Raw genomic sequence first — 17,226 nt, 5'->3', positions numbered from 1 at the left:
CACACACACACGACGCCGGCCCTCTGAGAAGGCGCGGCAGGGTGTAAGGGCACTGGACAGGTTTGTCCCCTTCAGGTATCCAGCAAATAGGCCCGGATAGCCCACCAGGGTCAGCACCGCGTGTGGACACGGAGCAGGAGACAGAGCAGGAGACGCACCGCTCGCTCCCACGGGCTTCTTCTGTGGCTGAGTGCTCTGAAATAGGCCTTTCCCAGCTCAAAAGTCAAAGCCTGGCAGCGTGTACTCCTATACGCGCACGCGCGCACACTGACCTTTGCTGCAGGCTGGGCAGTGGAGTTGGTCTGGCATTATGCTGCCCATTAAAGTTTAAAAGCATGCAGCTCCACAGAAACTAAACACAACACTAAAGGAAGCTCTGCTAATTCCGCAGGCTGCCCTTCCCCCGATCCATCCTAGAAACACACACACACACACACACACACACACAGTCACGTGAGTAGAGAGAGTATGAGAGCGAGCAGGAGCAAGGCACACAAAAAGCAGGTGTGTGTGAGAGAGAGAGAGAGACTGAGAACAAGCGAGAGAGAATAAGAGCAACAGACATCTTAAGAGAGAATGTTGCAAAGTGCTTGACTGTCAGATTAGCAGAATATGTCAAACTACAGACATCAGACACGACAGAGTCAGGGATCACATCCCGGCCATGGATCTGGAATGCCCGCCTGTCAGGAGAAGCAGATGCCTACAATCACTCCACCTTCTCCTGTACAACACGCAATCCGTATTTGTGCTGCATTCCCAACATTCCCAACCCTGGCGCACGGTGGGATCATCCTCTTCCTGAGGAAAACGGCAGGAGTCTCTCGGCAGGACAGAGAAATAGCATAACTTGCGTTTCCCTGCCCAGCCTGCAGGTCACAGGTCACGTGTAGTGTATGGTGTAAATATTTGCCGTATTTTACACTTCCGGCATCGGAACGTGTTCCCTTATTTTCGTGACTACCTGGATTATTTTACTTTATACCCATATCCTGCTTATTTTTGTCTCCATCGTTACTAGTTCCTTCATAGAGAGAGAGCTGAACAGTAGGGCTCCATTTCCCTTGCTGGAGTGGAGTGGAGTGTGTAGGAAACACCAGTGTGCGCGCACACGTGCGCATGCCCACACACACACAAACACCTAGAGTCAAAGCCCTTGACTCAAGCCTTGACTGTAGACTGGCTCTCAGTACCGTCGTCTTTGAGCACTGCGCAGAGAGCGAACAAAGATCCTGCTTTGCTGACACCGAGCTGCTCCAGAACCTGATCCAGTTCACCAGGCTACGACACCTCTCTGAGCTGACCCAGGGAGGGCACAGAAACCTGCACCGCTGTAGTCAGTCAGTACCAGAAACGCTCCGAAAGATCCGACCCGCCGTACACATACTGATGATGCACAAAACCTTTTTTCCTCCTGGAGGAAATAAAGTGACAGATGGCAGAGTACAGAACTTCTCTTTAAAGCTTCTGACAGAATGAGTCCACGCTTCTCCAACACTAGACCACATTCCTTCCTAATGGAACCAGACAGTTTCAATTAAGCAAGTGGCAGAATCCGGCACGGAGCAGGTATGACCATATCCACCCTACGTTCACGTAGCGCAGCATGGGGCGTGTGTGGGGTGAGAACCACAGGAGAGAGAGAGAGAGAGAGAGAGAGAGAGAGAGAGTGTGAGAGTGAGAGTGTGTGTGTGTGTGTGTGTGTGTGTGTGTAGCGAGAAAAACCACAGGAGAGCATGTGTGTGTGGCGAGAACCACAACAGAGCGTGCACGTGTGTGTGTGTATGCCGAGAACCACAACAGAGTGTGTGTGTGTGTGGCGAGAACCACAACAGAGTGTGTGTGTGTATGTGTGTATGAACCAGAGTGGCTCTCAGCTCAGCACGCCCAGTGACCGCTGTGGACTAATGTGACAAAACTGATTAAAGAGGGTACCAGCAGCATCGCATGGGGGAGTGGACCTCAGCAGGAACAGACGGGGTCATTTACTGACTAAACACAGCTGCCGCACACGCTGGTGTGTGTGTGTGCGCGCGCACAGAGGATTAGGGTTTGCGAGAGGCCAAGCACATTAATAAGAAACACTTTGTGTGAGAGACAGTCACACATGAGTGACACACACACACACACACACACACACACACACACACACACACACACACACACACACACACCTCCCGTCACTCACTTCTCTTTGCACGCTCCCTCAAGAGATGGTCTCCTCGCTACCCTGTCCTACACTAACAGAACTGGAGACAGGAACTCCACCCTAATGAGAGTGACGGACCTCCGCGCCCGCATCCCACGGGGCCAAACAAAGACAACGGGGCCAATTAAAAAGCCGCAATTTAAACGCCGTCGATGGGGAGCCGTGCCTGACAGCCACGGACACAGCGGCAACGGGGAGCGACCTGCTGGCAAGCTCCTGCTGAAACGCTAAAAATAACCATCCGCCCTTGCCAGTGAAAGCCGGGTGTTCCGGGGGGCGCTACCAGGAAGTGACAAATCAGATGCAAAAGTGGCTGAGCCTTATGCAAACAGGCTATGATGCAAACTGGCACATTTGTAATTCAAACAGCCAATGTCAGGCTGGCATGGATTTAGCTCTCGTTCTGACCCAGATGCCCGTTACACGGCCGTGGTACGTGACCTGCAGACTGAACGCTCACTACCTGTTGGACCTGCCACACAGGCTTGGAGTTATGACCCTCATTTGTGCCACTTCCTGCCACTTATAGTGTGAGTTTCCTGTCCGTCTCTTTTGAATCTTCCCAGTGGGTGAAAGACAAGAATATATTTCAATCGTTTCAGCTTGGCGCCTCTCGCGTTGGTTTAAAAACATGACCACAGAAGGTTCCTGAAAAACTAGTGATAAAACTAGTGATAACCGAGGGTTTGTTCTGACTACACAAACTGCAGGCTGAGACTTTTAACTCGCCCACATTAGGGAACAGGATTGCATGCTGAACCGCAGAGACAAGGCCCACACACACACACAAACACACACACCCCAGAAGGCCGTAGGTCAGCGTGCACACCTCACATACATGGTCTGCCAATCTCAGTAACTGTAGATCTCAGTAAGGCTGTCTCTCACTGGTCTCCAGCCTTTCAGCGTTAGAGCAAATCGGATCTGTTAGCACACTAAAGACTAACTGGTCTAAGCATTGTTAACTGTTTATCTTCTTACATCAGAGGAGAAAACATTGGGTGATTTGGTCAACAAACAGCATCTCTTTGGAAAGCAGAACAAAATAGTATTCTTCCAGGTTAAACCAGGGTGTCTGTGTCTGCCTGTGTGTGTGCGTGCGTGCGTCTGTCTAGTCTGTGTATGTGTATGTGTGTGTGTTGGAGGTTCTACGTGTGAGCCAGGCAGCTCGAAGCAGCTGTTTAAAAAGGTGAATCTGAGCTGGCGTGTCCCCGTGTTTCAGACGAGGCACGCGAGAGGACAGACACCCCTCCAGAGCTGCAGGACGAGCGCTGCCTTTCAAAGGAATGTGGGTCACTAATCTAACACCTCCTCTACATTTCAGGGAACGCTGCTAGAATAACTAGCAGGAAAAAGGAGTGAAGCTTTTATTCAGGTTGGACAGGACGGAGTAAGACAGACACGTTTGGTGAAAACGCCGCCGCACGGCGAGGGCGTGGCATCTCAGAAGGGTTTCCTGGGGGGTTTTTTGCTGTCACTTTGTTTTCTAAAGACATTTCCTGCCCCCGAAGCCCCGGAGTCTTCCACACAGAGCGAGCGGAGAGCAAGCTCCCAGCGGCCCTGGGAGCGTGCTCAGCAGACAAAGAGGCAGGCTGGGGTCTCACCCAGCGGGAAGGGCAGGTTTACAGCCCCCCCGCACAGGGCCAGCGAGATCTCTGAGAAGACGTGAGCAAAGAAAGAGCGAAATTCGTGTTTTCCCCCGGAGGGCTTTTCGAAAGAATGCCTTCCTCGCTGAGCGTGCAGCCGGGACGAAGCAATGCGGCTTGGCTCGTCTGGGCTCGGACGCTCCGAGTGTCTGTGGAGTCGCTCACGTGCGGCGGCGGCACCCACGGCAGACAGAGGATGTCTCAAACACCTCACGTGCGCGAGGGAGAGCATGTTCTCAAACACCTTCCCCTCATATTTTCTCTCTCCCTCCCTCCCTCCCCCAGAGAGAAGGAGGAGTCCAGCCGGGCCTCAGGTGCCACTCGGGGTGAGCGGCTTATCTGTAACCCCAGCCTCCTGCCAACTAGTCCTGCTTCCCCATCTGCCCCCCACCAAACAAAGAAATGAAGGGGGGAGGGGCTTTGGATGAGAGAGAAAAGGAAATCAAGAGGCAACGAATAGATCCATAGTTTGGTATCGTTCTCTTTTGCTGTACGGGTCTGAACCCTGACAGACTACTTATGTTTATTTATTTATTTTTATTCACGCTACTCCTGGGTTAGAAGGAGTTAGAAACGTTGGGCGGACACGGTGTGCATGTCATTAAATGGAGCCCCAGCACCCACCGCACATACATCATTAAATGGGGATGGGGTTTGCTTGCTGCCGGTCCAACGTTCAACATGGCTCTAACAGCTGGTCCTGCATGTCTCAGTTGTTTCTCACGGATCTTCTGCAAACCAGCACCAATTTCTGCACTGACATGTCAGCTGGCTGGACACACGGCACCTGCAGCTCACCTTAGAGGCTGACCGGGAGCCAACCGCGTTAGTCACACACCACCCAAACTCCTGAGGGTGGACCCTTTAGACAGGACCAGGGCCTGTGTTTATTCTGGGTTTACAGCTCAGTGTAATAGGGCTGGAAGTGTGTAAGAGTGTGTGTGTGTGTGTGTGTGTCTATGTGTGTGTGTGGGTCTGGCTTAGTGCAGGGAATCTAACATAATATACAGGGCTTTCTGAACTGGGATGTTATGACATGACATGGCTGACAGACTTATCTGTACACAGAACGAAAGAGTAAGATAGAGGAAAAAAGAGAGGAAATGAGGCAAAAGAGGAGATACGAGAGAGAGAGAGAGAAACAGAGAGACAGAGTGTGTGTGAGTGAGAGGGAGGAGAGACAGCACACAGCTAATCAGAATGCACAGATCGGAATCAATGAAGCTCTGATCTCTCCTTTGTCTGCCAAACCGTGTGGAGGAGCCTTGGGTGTCCTGATATGGACGGGGAGGGACCGTCCACTGGCCTCCTGGGCCAGTCAATGCCAGCCAAAATTAGAATTGATTGGTCCATCAGCATTGGACTTAGCAGCCGATAGCGGACTTTAATATCGATGCTGGCAAAGAGTAACACAGGGTGACAGATGATAATAAACTGACTGTGATATGAGAAACGAGGAAGCCATAGTTCAATAGAAAAAAAAGAAAACATTTATGTGAAAAGGTTACGTTTTATAGGATCTCTGGGTTATAGGAGCGGCTTAAGAGTGAAAACGACACAGAGTATTAACAGATGCAAATGACTAAATATCACAACTTAATAATTAAATACACACAAACAACAACAACAACAACAATTAGCAAACTCCACCCCTCACAAGAGGCAAATCCGCCAGTGTGCACGTGGAGTTAACACGTGCAATCACAGCCGTGACCTACGCTGCAGCTAACGCATGAAATATGACCAGAGGAAGGCAGGAGAGATGACGAACAGAGCCTGTAATCTGTGGGGCCGTTTTCTTCGGCCATTCGCTCCTCGTCACGCTGACGGGTTCCATTCTGCCGGGAGAGTCGCCAAGGGCAAGCGGAACATAAACATTACAAGCGTCCCGAAGCCGCCCCACCCGACCCATCTCGGACAGGACACAGTCAGTGCGCGGGGTCACCTACCTGCAGGACCAGGGGCTCGGGGTTAAAGGCCAGTGTCATCAGCAGCTGCATGCGCTCCGTGTCTTTGAGGTTCTTCAGAAGGAAGCTTCCGGAGTCCTTGGTCTCGGCGTACCTCCTCACGACCCGGTCCAGCAGCCTCTGGGAGGGGCAGTGGACGAGGTCCGACCAGCCCTCCACCACCTCCGGGGTGAGGAGGCGCACGTCGCCGTTAAGGCGGGCGAACTCCGTCTTGTAGACAGCCTGGACGAGGTCGCAGCGCGGCCGCCCGGTCGCCCTCTTGCAGATCTTCTGGTCGATGTCGGCCAGCTCCTGGCTGGAGCCCAGGCGCTTCAGAACGACGCGGCGGGCGCCCTCACGTGGCTCGCCGTACTGCGCGAAGAAGACGTTCTTCACGTTGAAGGCGTCGAGCAGGCGCAGGCGCCCCCATGCCTCAAAGGACACCTGGCCGTTGGTGAACTTGCGGCACCAGCTGGTGCCGAAGCAGGCCGGGCACTTGTTGAGCGCCAGGAAGCGCCGGTCGGTCAGCTGGTTCTTCTGGAAGGGGGCGAGGAGCGTGTGCGTGTTCATTAACAGCACCACGGACACGCCCAACGCCACCAGCAGCTTCACGCACCGGTACAGGCGGCTGGGTTTGAGGGGCAGGAATCGCAGCATGGCGCTGGGGTCACGGGGCCAGCCGGGCCGTGAGACGTACGGGGACGGGGGTGTGAGGTCAGGCACCAGGGCCTTAGCGGACCACTGCCATGGCGCACCGACTGGTTCTTCTAGAGTCACTGGAGAGGGAGAGGGTGTTGGTGGAGTTGCCCCTCACACGGTGATGCCCGAACCCTGGAAGGCATTCTCTCAGAGCAGGCACTGAGCACACCCACCACCCCGGAGATCAGGCCTGCCAAGGAACAGAGGGAAAATATTAGTACAAGAATGAGTGACACATGGACAGAAGGGGACAAAGGAAGTATACGAGGTATAGAACTTCACGCCATGCTGGGTTGTAGGGACGAGACAACCAAATATGCCAGTTTTCTATTTCGCACACAAAAGAACAAAAAAGAAAGCATGATTTGGTAATATTCACTTTCCCCCTCTGCGGCCGCCCATGTGTGAGGAGCGTCAGACGGCTTCGCGCGGGGATGTGCACAGGTCGTTTGGACGGTTACAGTGCTCCTCGAGCTGTAGCAAGGCTTGGAGCCCCGGTGGGCAGAGAACAGTCAGGCCAACATAAACTGAGATCATGTACAGCGAGGACGTTTTGGCCATCAGCGAAGCCGGCACGCCTGGATGGATGGGTACAGTGGTGCCGACAGCTGTTACGCCGTTACTGCTGCAGAGCGAGACAGTCGTGACGCAGCTCCACGTGCAGAAGCAAGCCAGCCCTGTTCCTTCACGTCGTCAAAAAAGACGTCTGGGAGGGACCTTGAAATAAAAGGTTAACCATAACCAAAACGCACCGAAGAGGAGAAACGCTTCATACGCACTCGAGCGGAAATGCCGAACGAAGGCAGGGAGTCACTGAAACGAAGCGGGTCCATCACAGCTCGAGCGAAAATGATCCAACGGTGTCTGAGCTCAAGAAAAGTGCAAACGCGACTTTCCTCCTATCGCGCTTTCCTGCTGCTAAAGGCAGATGCTTTACATTCATGGACGTATCGTGGTAAACTCTTTTCTGAAAGAGGGCGTGAATGTCCTCACTCTGTTCGCTCCGTGTCTGCAACACCTAAGGCTCGCGCTAACCCACTCTCACAAAAGGCCGCTGGAGACCTCAGCCAGGGCTTGATCAATTAAACCAAGCCAGGCCGCGGCGCATCTTTGGGTGCTCTGTTTGTTAGCAGACGAGCCTGATCAGAATGCGTGCAGGTCCTCCGAGAAGTGTCGATCGACCTCCACAAAGCACAAGGGCACAGCGGAGGGGAGGGAGACCTGCAGAGGCACCTCAGGCAGAGTGTCTGACCCTCTTCCCTTGTGACCCACCCGCCAGCCCGCCCGCCCGCCGTTGAAAAGCAACATCACTGCCGCAGGAGGGGCAGTACACAAATGACCTCATACACGCTGTGCTTCCCTTTAATGTAGCCACAGTGGGGGTTTTTTCAGGTCTTAGCAGTTCATCCAAATAAATGTCAGATGCCATTGTTGATACTCCTGTTCCGCAGGCCTGAACACATCACGCACTCCGTCTCCTCAGACTCTGGGTTAGTAAATTGGTAAATTGGTGCTGCCAGCTGTATTCACATCGGACAGGAACAATGGGCCAGTTGGCCGGCACAGCCGTGCCCAGCACAAATCTCTGGCGACTCAACTGGGAGTTTCCACCCAGATTCACTGGACCCGCCAGTCCCACAAGTCCAGTCTGTGCAAGCAGCTGTTTCCGTTATCGCTGTTTGTTTCTTGTTTTCACGTTTGTTTGTTTGTTTGTTTGGGGCGATGGCGCCAGAATTTTCTGCATCACCAACACCCATTAGGTCTTTTTTAGTTTTTTTGTTTATGAACTGTTATTTTTGGGACTGTTTCCTGGAACTGTAAGCTGTGCAATATTCTGTAGTAAAATGATTCGGGGTGGCCAGCAGCTGGGAACAGCCATGCTGAGGAAGATGACCAAGGAACCGCAACCATGCACAAATGACCCCATCAGTGCTGAACGATTCGCGGGAAAATATCAAATTGCGATTTTTATTTTCTGAGCAATATTGTGATTCGAATTTAAATTGCGTGTTTGTAATTAATTTAAATCCAGGTCTGTGTTGGTGGTTTACATATCTATCAATCAAATAAAATGACAAACTTGTTCCTCTGTGAAAACACCCCCAGGTTCCTCAGAAGAAATGCAGTTTTTCGGATTTATTTGAAAATATTACAATCCTACAACAAATAAGATAACGAATATAATTACATAATAATAAACACAAGGGTCCATAGCCAAAAACACTTTATCCTGGTCCACTTGTTTATTTCCGCTGCCTTTAATATATGTTGTAGGCGTCATCTGTGGTAAGGCACTCTAGCCCCTCGTCATTCAGATGCCAGTTAGACAGACGTCTTCCAGTCCAGTAGTGATGTTCTCTCCAGTACGGCCAAGAGGAAAGTACATCTGAAGACAATGACTCATTAATTAAAAATCTGGTATCCGGTATCTTTTATTAAGTATTTGGAGACTTCTAAAACCATCTTTTGCCATTCTGTAAACTGGCACCTTCAGCCAAGTGTTTCGTAACAGCCTCTGTTATGTCCCGGTCACTCTGTGATTTTTTTACATATGGAGTGATGCTATCAAACGCCCCTGTAACAGAGGTTTGGTTGGTTAGTAAGTAGGTGGGAGTAGGAGGTTTGGTTGGTTAGTAAGTAGGTGGGAGTAGGAGGTTTGGCCGGTTAGTAAGTAGGTGGGAGTAGGAGGTTTGGTTAGTAAGTAGGTGGGAGTAGGAGGTTTGGTTAGTAAGTAGGTGGGAGTAGGAGGTTTGGCGGGTTAGTAAGTAGGTGGGAGTAGGAGGTTTGGCCGGTTAGTAAGTATGTGGGAGTAGGAAGTTTGGTTGGTTAGTAAGTAGGTGGGAGTAGGAGGTTTGGTGGGTTAGTAAGTAGGTGGGAGTAGGAGGTTTGGTTGGTTAGTAAGTAGGTGGGAGTAGGAGGTTTGGTGGGTTAGTAAGTAGGTGGGAGTAGGAGGTTTGGCCGGTTAGTAAGTATGTGGGAGTAGGAGGTTTGGTTAGTAAGTAGGTAGGAGTAGAAGGTTTGGTTAGTAAGTAGGTGGGAGTAGGAGGTTTGGCTGGTTAGCAAGTAGGTGGGAGTAGGAGGTTTGGCCGGTTAGTAAGTAGGTGGGAGTAGGAGGTTTGGCCGGTTAGTAAGTAGGTGGGAGTAGGAGGTTTGGCCGGTTAGTAAGTAGGTGGGAGTAGGAGGTTTGGCCGGTTAGTAAGTAGGTGGGAGTAGGAGGTTTGGCCGGTTAGTAAGTAGGTGGGAGTAGGAGGTTTGGCCGGTTAGTAAGTAGGTGGGAGTAGGAGGTTTGGCCGGTTAGTAAGTAGGTGGGAGTAGGAGGTTTGGCTGGTTAGTAAGTAGGTGGGAGTAGGAGGTTTGGCTGGTTAGTAAGTAGGTGGGAGTAGGAGGTTTGGCTGGTTAGTAAGTAGGTGGGAGTAGGAGGTTTGGCTGGTTAGTAAGTAGGTGGGAGTAGGAGGTTTGGTTAGTAAGTAGGTGGGAGTAGAAGGTTTGGTGGGTTAGTAAGTAGGTGGGAGTAGGAGGTTTGGCTGGTTAGTAAGTAGGTGGGAGTAGGAGGTTTGGCTGCTTAGTAAGTAGGTAGGAGTAGGAGGTTTGGTTAGTAAGTAGGTGGGAGTAGGAGGTTTGGTTAGTAAGTAGGTAGGAGTAGAAGGTTTGGTTAGTAAGTAGGTGGGAGTAGGAGGTTTGGTTAGTAAGTAGGTGGGAGTAGGAGGTTTGGTTAGTAAGTAGGTAGGAGTAGAAGGTTTGGTTAGTAAGTAGGTGGGAGTAGGAGGTTTGGCTGGTTAGCAAGTAGGTGGGAGTAGGAGGTTTGGCTGGTTAGCAAGTAGGTGGGAGTAGGAGGTTTGGTTGGTTAGTAAGTATGTGGGAGTAGGAAGTTTGGTTGGTTAGTAAGTAGGTGGGAGGAGGAGGTTTGGTTAGTAAGTAGGTGGGAGTAGGAGGTTTGGTTGGTTAGTAAGTAGGTGGGAGTAGGAGGTTTGGCTGGTTAGTAAGTAGGTGGGAGTAGGAGGTTTGGTTAGTAAGTAGGTGGGAGTAGGAGGTTTGGTGGGTTAGTAAGTAGGTGGGAGTAGGAGGTTTGGTTGGTTAGTAAGTAGGTGGGAGTAGGAGGTTTGGCTGGTTAGTAAGTAGGTGGGAGTAGGAGGTTTGGTTAGTAAGTAGGTGGGAGTAGGAGGTTTGGTGGGTTAGTAAGTAGGTGGGAGGAGGAGGTTTGGTTAGTAAGTAGGTGGGAGTAGAAGGTTTGGCTGGTTAGTAAGTAGGTGGGAGGAGGAGGTTTGGCTGGTTAGTAAACTGTGAGGTGTGGTTTCACTAGTCAACCTTTTCCTCATGTGCAACTCACAGAGAACAACATCTGTGTTCACATGGTGATGAGGTTTGTGGTGTTACACCAATGCTCCTCAATCTTCCACAGCACCTGTTTTGGACAAATATCAGTTTTTATGAGACCAAAACACACACACACACACACACACACACACACACACACAGCCCTTTCAAATCACGATTTCAATTAAAATACAATGACTCACTCAGCCCCTGTTTGCCTATATCATTTATTTGCTACAGACTGCAACCAGCTCAAATGAAATGATAAATTTCGCTTCTTCTCTCTGTCCAGCACATTCTGCTCACATGAGCGAAGAGTCACATTCAGGAGTCCACCTGGAGTTTTGCAGAGCCAAACACAGCGCCTTTTGTAAGCAGACACCAACAGTTTCGGATTCAGAAACGGATTGAACTTCAACACAGTGCCTATGAGCCTAAAGCGGGGAATGTCAGCCTTTGTTTAAGGGTGTTTTCGGAATGCTGCTACAGACAACCCCTCCACATCCATGTAGTTCCAACAGACTATTTCTGAGCAGTAGCGTTTAACGTCCTACTAAAATTCATTTAAAAAATAAAAATCACTGTTTAGGGTGGAGTTATTGACTTGCACATGAGCTGTGTAATGAATCGAATAATGTACAGATAGCTGATCATTATTACAAGATAAACCCCCCTGTAGTGCAGTACAAGTCACACCCGCTGACCAGGAGCCCTAATTACCCCATGGGGAGGTTATTTGGCGATAATAACCACGCTTGAGCATTATCGCCTACATGCAAATCGACCAAGAATCACAGCGCTGTTTTAGGAGGCCGTGAATAATTAGACGGCGGGCAGCCCAGCTGTGTCCTGACCTGCTCTGCTACCAAAAGGCTCAACGTTGGTTGTAGATGCGGTATGTGCACACCACCTCTCGACATGCAGACTAAAACAGTAGCAGTTTCAATGACGCAGAGATACGGAGTACAGTTAACAAGCGAAACAAATCCATGGAAGAAAACCACGCAGAGTAAAAACACAGCATGCTCACGGAGAATCTCGGAGAACCTCAGCACAGAACAATCGCTGGCAGAACTCCGGAAGTGAAAGCACAAATTGGCCAAATGTGGGCTAGCTGAACTACCTGGGGAAATGACCTGTGGACAGTCATCTTACGTCCAAACACGTTAGGAGTGTTCCTAACCAGTCAAGCCGGTCATGTGACCTGAGCCCCAAATCTCTCTCTCTCTCCCTCACACACACACACACATATGTGCAATATTTTTTTGTTTTACAATAATAATTATATTTAAAAAAGACTATTTCATTGCTGATCAGAGCTCTAGGGTTGTTATTCCCTACACATGAACAGTCGCTCCGAAGACAATATTGATCGACATAAAAGTGTACTCACACATTTTATCTAAAGTGCGCGTGTGCGTGCGTGCGTGTCTTTCGTCACACTTGGGCCTCACACGATACTGTAAGTTTAGGTAGTTTTGCTGCTCCTCTGAGATTGTATGTAGATCAGTGTTGTTTTCAGAGCGACTTTTCCAGAGTAGGGAGGACAACCCCAGAGCTCTGACCACCAGCCGAATAACGGGTTCTAGTTCCTCTTTCGGTTCCTCATTTTTAGTCCTCCTAGTGTTACCGTAACAAATGATGTGGCAGAACCAGTTATCAGTTTTCCATCAGCACTATTTTCAGTTGGTTTGTTATTAGTGTTTCTACAATACATTTTTCCAGTTCAGTACAACACTTTGACAATCGTCAATATTCAAGACCATTTTCAGTAGGGGGGGAGTGCAGAGAAAACGGCTAAATTGCAGCTCTTTCTTTTTGTGAAGGAGAAGTGTTTTCACTTCCGACATTTGGCCTTCTTTTATGAATCACTGCTCCATTACACGATGAACCATCAACGCTCTCACTCAGCACTCAACAGCCCGTCAGCGGCGGAAACCCGCACGGCGTCTCCATGGAGCACATTTAATGAGGACAGACCAGGGGCTTTGGTGGGTGTGCCCGTGCGATGACCGAGCATCACCGTAGACCACCTGGCGCAGACCTCGCAAATCCCAGGCAGCAGCCGAAACTCGACTACATCAAAAGAGCTGAGTCACAAAGGGAAGATAAACCTGGCAGAATGAGGGGAGGAGCTTAGCCAAAAACAGCTCTCAGCGCCAATCGCCACATATGGCGGTGTGTGTAGGAAGCTCAAATCAGATCTCACTCTCTCTCACACACACACAAAAATAATAATAAATCCACAGTAGAACCCAATGACACAGTTAATCTAATTTATCCTTCGTTATCTTATGTAAGCTATTAGCATGAAAAAAAGGAAGTTTGGAAAAAGGGACTACTGCGAGATACCCTCAAGCACCAAGATCTCAACAACCACATGAAAAAATTCAGAACATCCAGCACGCTACCTGCACAGAGGCGCAGCCACTGAGACTCACAGAGGTAACAAGTTGAGCGGCATATCAGTGGGAGTCATACGTGTTCCACAACATACAGACAACTTCAGAATGATTGGGGTTTTTTTTTAAGTTTAAGGGAGTGTTTAGAACTGAATTGAAGGTCAATAAAATATTTTTGCAATTGCAAAGCCCTCACAAAGGTTCTCGCTTCCCCGGCGCTCTCGGCTGTCCACAGCTGGGACGGCACTGGACGAGGTTATCATAAGATTTGATCAAAAACACTCCTCCAGATCCAACGTCCAGAAGCCACATAAACAAAGAGAGATGGAAGCAAATTCATCAGTCATTCTCTTTTGTTCTTTTACACACACACACACAAAAGACAAGTCATTCACACCCTTATTAGTAGTAGTCACACTGTGACTCAAACATATCAGCCTACTTCTTAAATCTTCTTAATTTGTTAACCACCTGACTTCACTTTTGGGATCATACTATCTACTGTAATGATAATCTTTGCCTTTATGTGTATGTATGTGTGCGTGTGTGTGTGTGTAGGCAGCCACTATTATGACTTGTCTTTTACTCTATTTGAGAGTCAGTGTGCAAATGTGGTCCGAACGGACCGAGTAGTGCTGTCAGAAAGACACTCTGTGTGAACAATGACTTCAGAAAACCAAACACAATGTTTGCCTTGTGTCCCAGTCAGCTCTACTAGCAGATGCCCGAGCTCATCCAGTCCATGAAGTTTAAATCTGATGGCAAAGGCACTTGACATTAACTCCAACAACAGAGAGTGTGTGTGTGTGTGTGTGTGCGTGGGGGGGGCATTAGCGAAATTGTTAATAGGAACGTTCTGAACTCGTTTTGCATGCGTGGAGATAAAGCAGCCCGTGTTATCAGACCTTCCTCCGCGAGCTTGATGCGTCTGCATCCTCGGCTATCCCGTAATGTGCTGCAACTTTACGACTCTTCTGCCTTTACAGAGAGGTAATGCAGCATGTCTGATTCTCGTGCTGAGATACATGTAGGCCCAGACATGCTACTTTAGAAGAGGACCCCACACACACGCGCGCGCGCGCGCGCACACATACACACACCGCATTATTCCCATTACGTTGCTTCAACTGTCAGAACTGTGCCAGGAACCGTGAACCCGTTCTCAGGAGTTCACACCATAGTGTTTTCTCAAGAGTCTAAGAGGCCGGGTGGTTTGGATATCCCGCACAGTGTGTCCCAGCACGTCCGGAATCGCCAACTCTTTGTAACTTTGGGTTTTACGTTCGAGTCAACCGACCCAAACCAGCGAGCTTCCTCGCGCACGTCCAACCGGAGGAGCAGGAACACTCTCCTCGTGCACGGGAGCCGTGGAGCACAGCCCCGCGTTGGCTTCAAAGCGCTCGGGGCCACAACCCAGCCGAGGTGTTTGAAACTTAAAGAGTTGCGCTTCTGCGCCTTCACTGGAGAACACACACCGCAAGAGAGGAAACGCCTAAACGGACTGAGCACCAACCTTAAACACTTTCTTCATTCGATCTTCAGGCGAGGTTCCTCTGAAGCCGTTCCTCTACTTTGCATCTCGTTTTTCGAGTCCGGAGCGCCGAGAGCAGCGAGGGGAGGAGATGGCTCTTCCTTCAAGGAGCCTTCATCTTCAGCTGGAGAAGTCCAGCGCTCTCTCCATCCCATCAGCCTTAGAAACGGCTCGACACCCAGCCGGTGGAATAGACAGCGCTGTCGGTCTGGAACTCCTCTAAGCGACCGCCGTTAACGGCGCGCAGTGGTCTGTGCTGGCGCGCATCTGCACCAGTACTGCGCCAGTATACCCGCTCTGCGCCCTACTGGTGCGCTCCGTGTCCAACGTCGTCTCGGCGCTACAACAAGCTTCCACTCCCGACTTTTTTCCAGCACCACACCGTTTGAATTTACGACTCTCCTGCTCGCTTTACGTTATTGGTTCCTATGCGCTCGTCCCGGCGTTGCCAGGGCTCCGCTCGTGCCTCCGATTGGAGACGGCGGGGAGCGCCCGCCCACCGGCTCAGCACGAGGGGGTGGGCTCGTCTCCTCGCGCTTCACCCTAAGAATGACTTCGATGTGGAATGTGTGTGTGTGTGTGTGTTACACTGCTCGGGTTCCCAACCAAACCATTTTCATGTAGACGTAAATAAACTGGATTAGGCTGTCCTGCGCTCCTTTTCTGTTGGCCTCTTGAAATATTATTTCGAAATTATTTATTTATTTAATTTAGAAATATTCATTACATTGCTAGACTTCGATGGTGTTGTGAGCTCGGATTTAAGGTGAATGAGGCTGTGAGTGTGCGTGTGATGTGTTTTTATTTGGATATGTCCATGTTTGCGCACCGTGGGTGTGTCTGGGCACACGCGGGACGCGCGAATGCTCCGTGGGGGGATGTGGAGTCGAAAGTGTCGGTTGCGGTCTGCACCGAAAACGATCCCCTCGCAAACGACGGAGGACGGGAATCTGGACCACGGTGTGGACTCCCAGGAGCGGATCTGGACACTTCCACATCACAGGCAGTCCAGCTTCCCAAAATAGAAGCGTCTGCAAAAACAGCGACTTGGAAAAGGGACAATAATGAATAATGAATTATGTCGTGAATGCACAAGTTTATCGCGTTAACTTAGAGAATACAGTAGTCTACGTGCCATGATCATAGTTTACTACAATACAGGAAAAATGTGTTTGATATTTCACGTTACACAGTTAGTGTAGTTATTGATATATATCCTAATAATGATCTTATATATTTCAGCCCACTACTATGGCCAATAGAAACAAAGCGTTTAGAAATACATAATTGGATAGTATTGCTAAAATTTGAATTTGCTAAAAATGGATAAAATTGATTTTTTGATTATTTATTTATTTGTTTATTTGTTTTTGCTAAAAATGGGTTTTGGTTTTATCCGATAGTAAAAGCTTGCATGTGCTTCCCTCTAGTGGTGAAATTAACACGGACGTCTCCTGAATTCCTTTATTTTAAATAATGCAAATGGGAATTTGGTAGTTGTTATTTAAATATTACAGAGCATTAAATAAGTGTGTTATGTTTAATATACACAGATCAGACAGCTTGAACATTTTATTCAGTTTGCTTATACCAGGATCTTGGTTATAATTGTCAAATCTTGCACAACATGACTTTGCTTCTATAAGCATAACTTGTCTATTGTAACCAATTTGTAATTAAATGATTATGAAGTCCCTTACATGTTACATGTTTTCATGTATTTGTGTTTGGATTGTTTATTAGGGGCAATTTTCAAAAACAGGAAGGTAGAAATTATGTTATTTATTCATTCATTCACTCATTCATGTTTTATATTTTGTCTTCACAGCGACAGAAAGTAGCAGATACTAGAAAATCTTGAGAAAATCTCTAACATTACATCATCTTGTCCTTAGTTACCTGGGAAACAGTCTCCCAGTAACTGACCTTTGCATCAATCCCTTGGAGAGTTTTCATCATCCTGCACTGGGGTCTTTTGTTCTCCCGGGCATCATGACCGGGGTCAAGGTAACGACTTCTCGTGACTTCAGATCTCGCCTTAGCCACCTTCCAGTGTTTGCTTGCACCTTGCCCACGAATCCAAGTGTGGTGTAGTGTTTTTGGGGGTTTTTTGGTGACTAGTCAATCCAGTTAGCGTCGGTCCAAGCAGACTGTCGACTGGAGGCGTTGGGAAGCAAGATCTTTAAAAGATGAAAAAATGTGCAATGGAGGTTTGCGTGGTTTTCTTCTGGAGTTTTATGGAAACCAAAGCAGGAGCAACTTCACAGTTGTCATGGAACGGGGACACCGGAGACGTGTGTGTTTTTAACATGCTGCTTTGTATTGTAAAGATGATGACTGTTCTGGTTTCATAGTTTTCTACGCTTGCCCACTTATACAGTTTAAAAATATTAAATATTGAAAATGTTTTATTTCACCTGAAAATAAGAAAAAAAGAAAGATCTTGCACTGTTTGGCCAACTTACCTTTCTTACTGGCT

At 49.0% G+C, this 17,226-nt stretch overlaps 1 protein-coding gene across 4 annotated transcripts in view; it reads right to left on the bottom strand.

The window, feature by feature from the left end:
* dipk2ab (divergent protein kinase domain 2Ab) overlaps window positions 1-16,434 on the bottom strand; it is a 27,909-nt gene extending 11,475 nt beyond the window's left edge. Inside the window, exons 1-3 of one of the 4 annotated variants that reach the window (XM_035531064.2) lie at window positions 14,730-16,434; window positions 10,828-10,902; window positions 5,805-6,690 (exon numbers count right to left, since the gene is read on the bottom strand). In XM_035531064.2, coding sequence (XP_035386957.1) covers window positions 5,805-6,458 — 654 coding nt within the window. In that variant the 5' untranslated portion in view covers window positions 6,459-6,690; window positions 10,828-10,902; window positions 14,730-16,434. Of the gene's footprint in view, window positions 1-5,804; window positions 6,691-10,827; window positions 10,903-11,937; window positions 12,016-12,207; window positions 12,429-14,729 lie in introns of those variants that run through there. The other 3 variants (XM_081696559.1, XM_035531065.2, XM_035531063.2) reach the window with 3 other exon arrangements.
* Window positions 16,435-17,226: the final 792 nt, after the last annotated feature.

Source organism: Electrophorus electricus, chromosome 14 (genome assembly GCF_041902795.1).
Source record: "Electrophorus electricus isolate QZ-2024a chromosome 14, ASM4190279v1, whole genome shotgun sequence".
NCBI classification, from domain to species: domain Eukaryota; kingdom Metazoa; phylum Chordata; class Actinopteri; order Gymnotiformes; family Gymnotidae; genus Electrophorus; species Electrophorus electricus.
The sequence above is the reverse complement of the archived record's forward strand: the minus strand, read 5'-3'. Positions and strand labels throughout refer to the sequence as shown.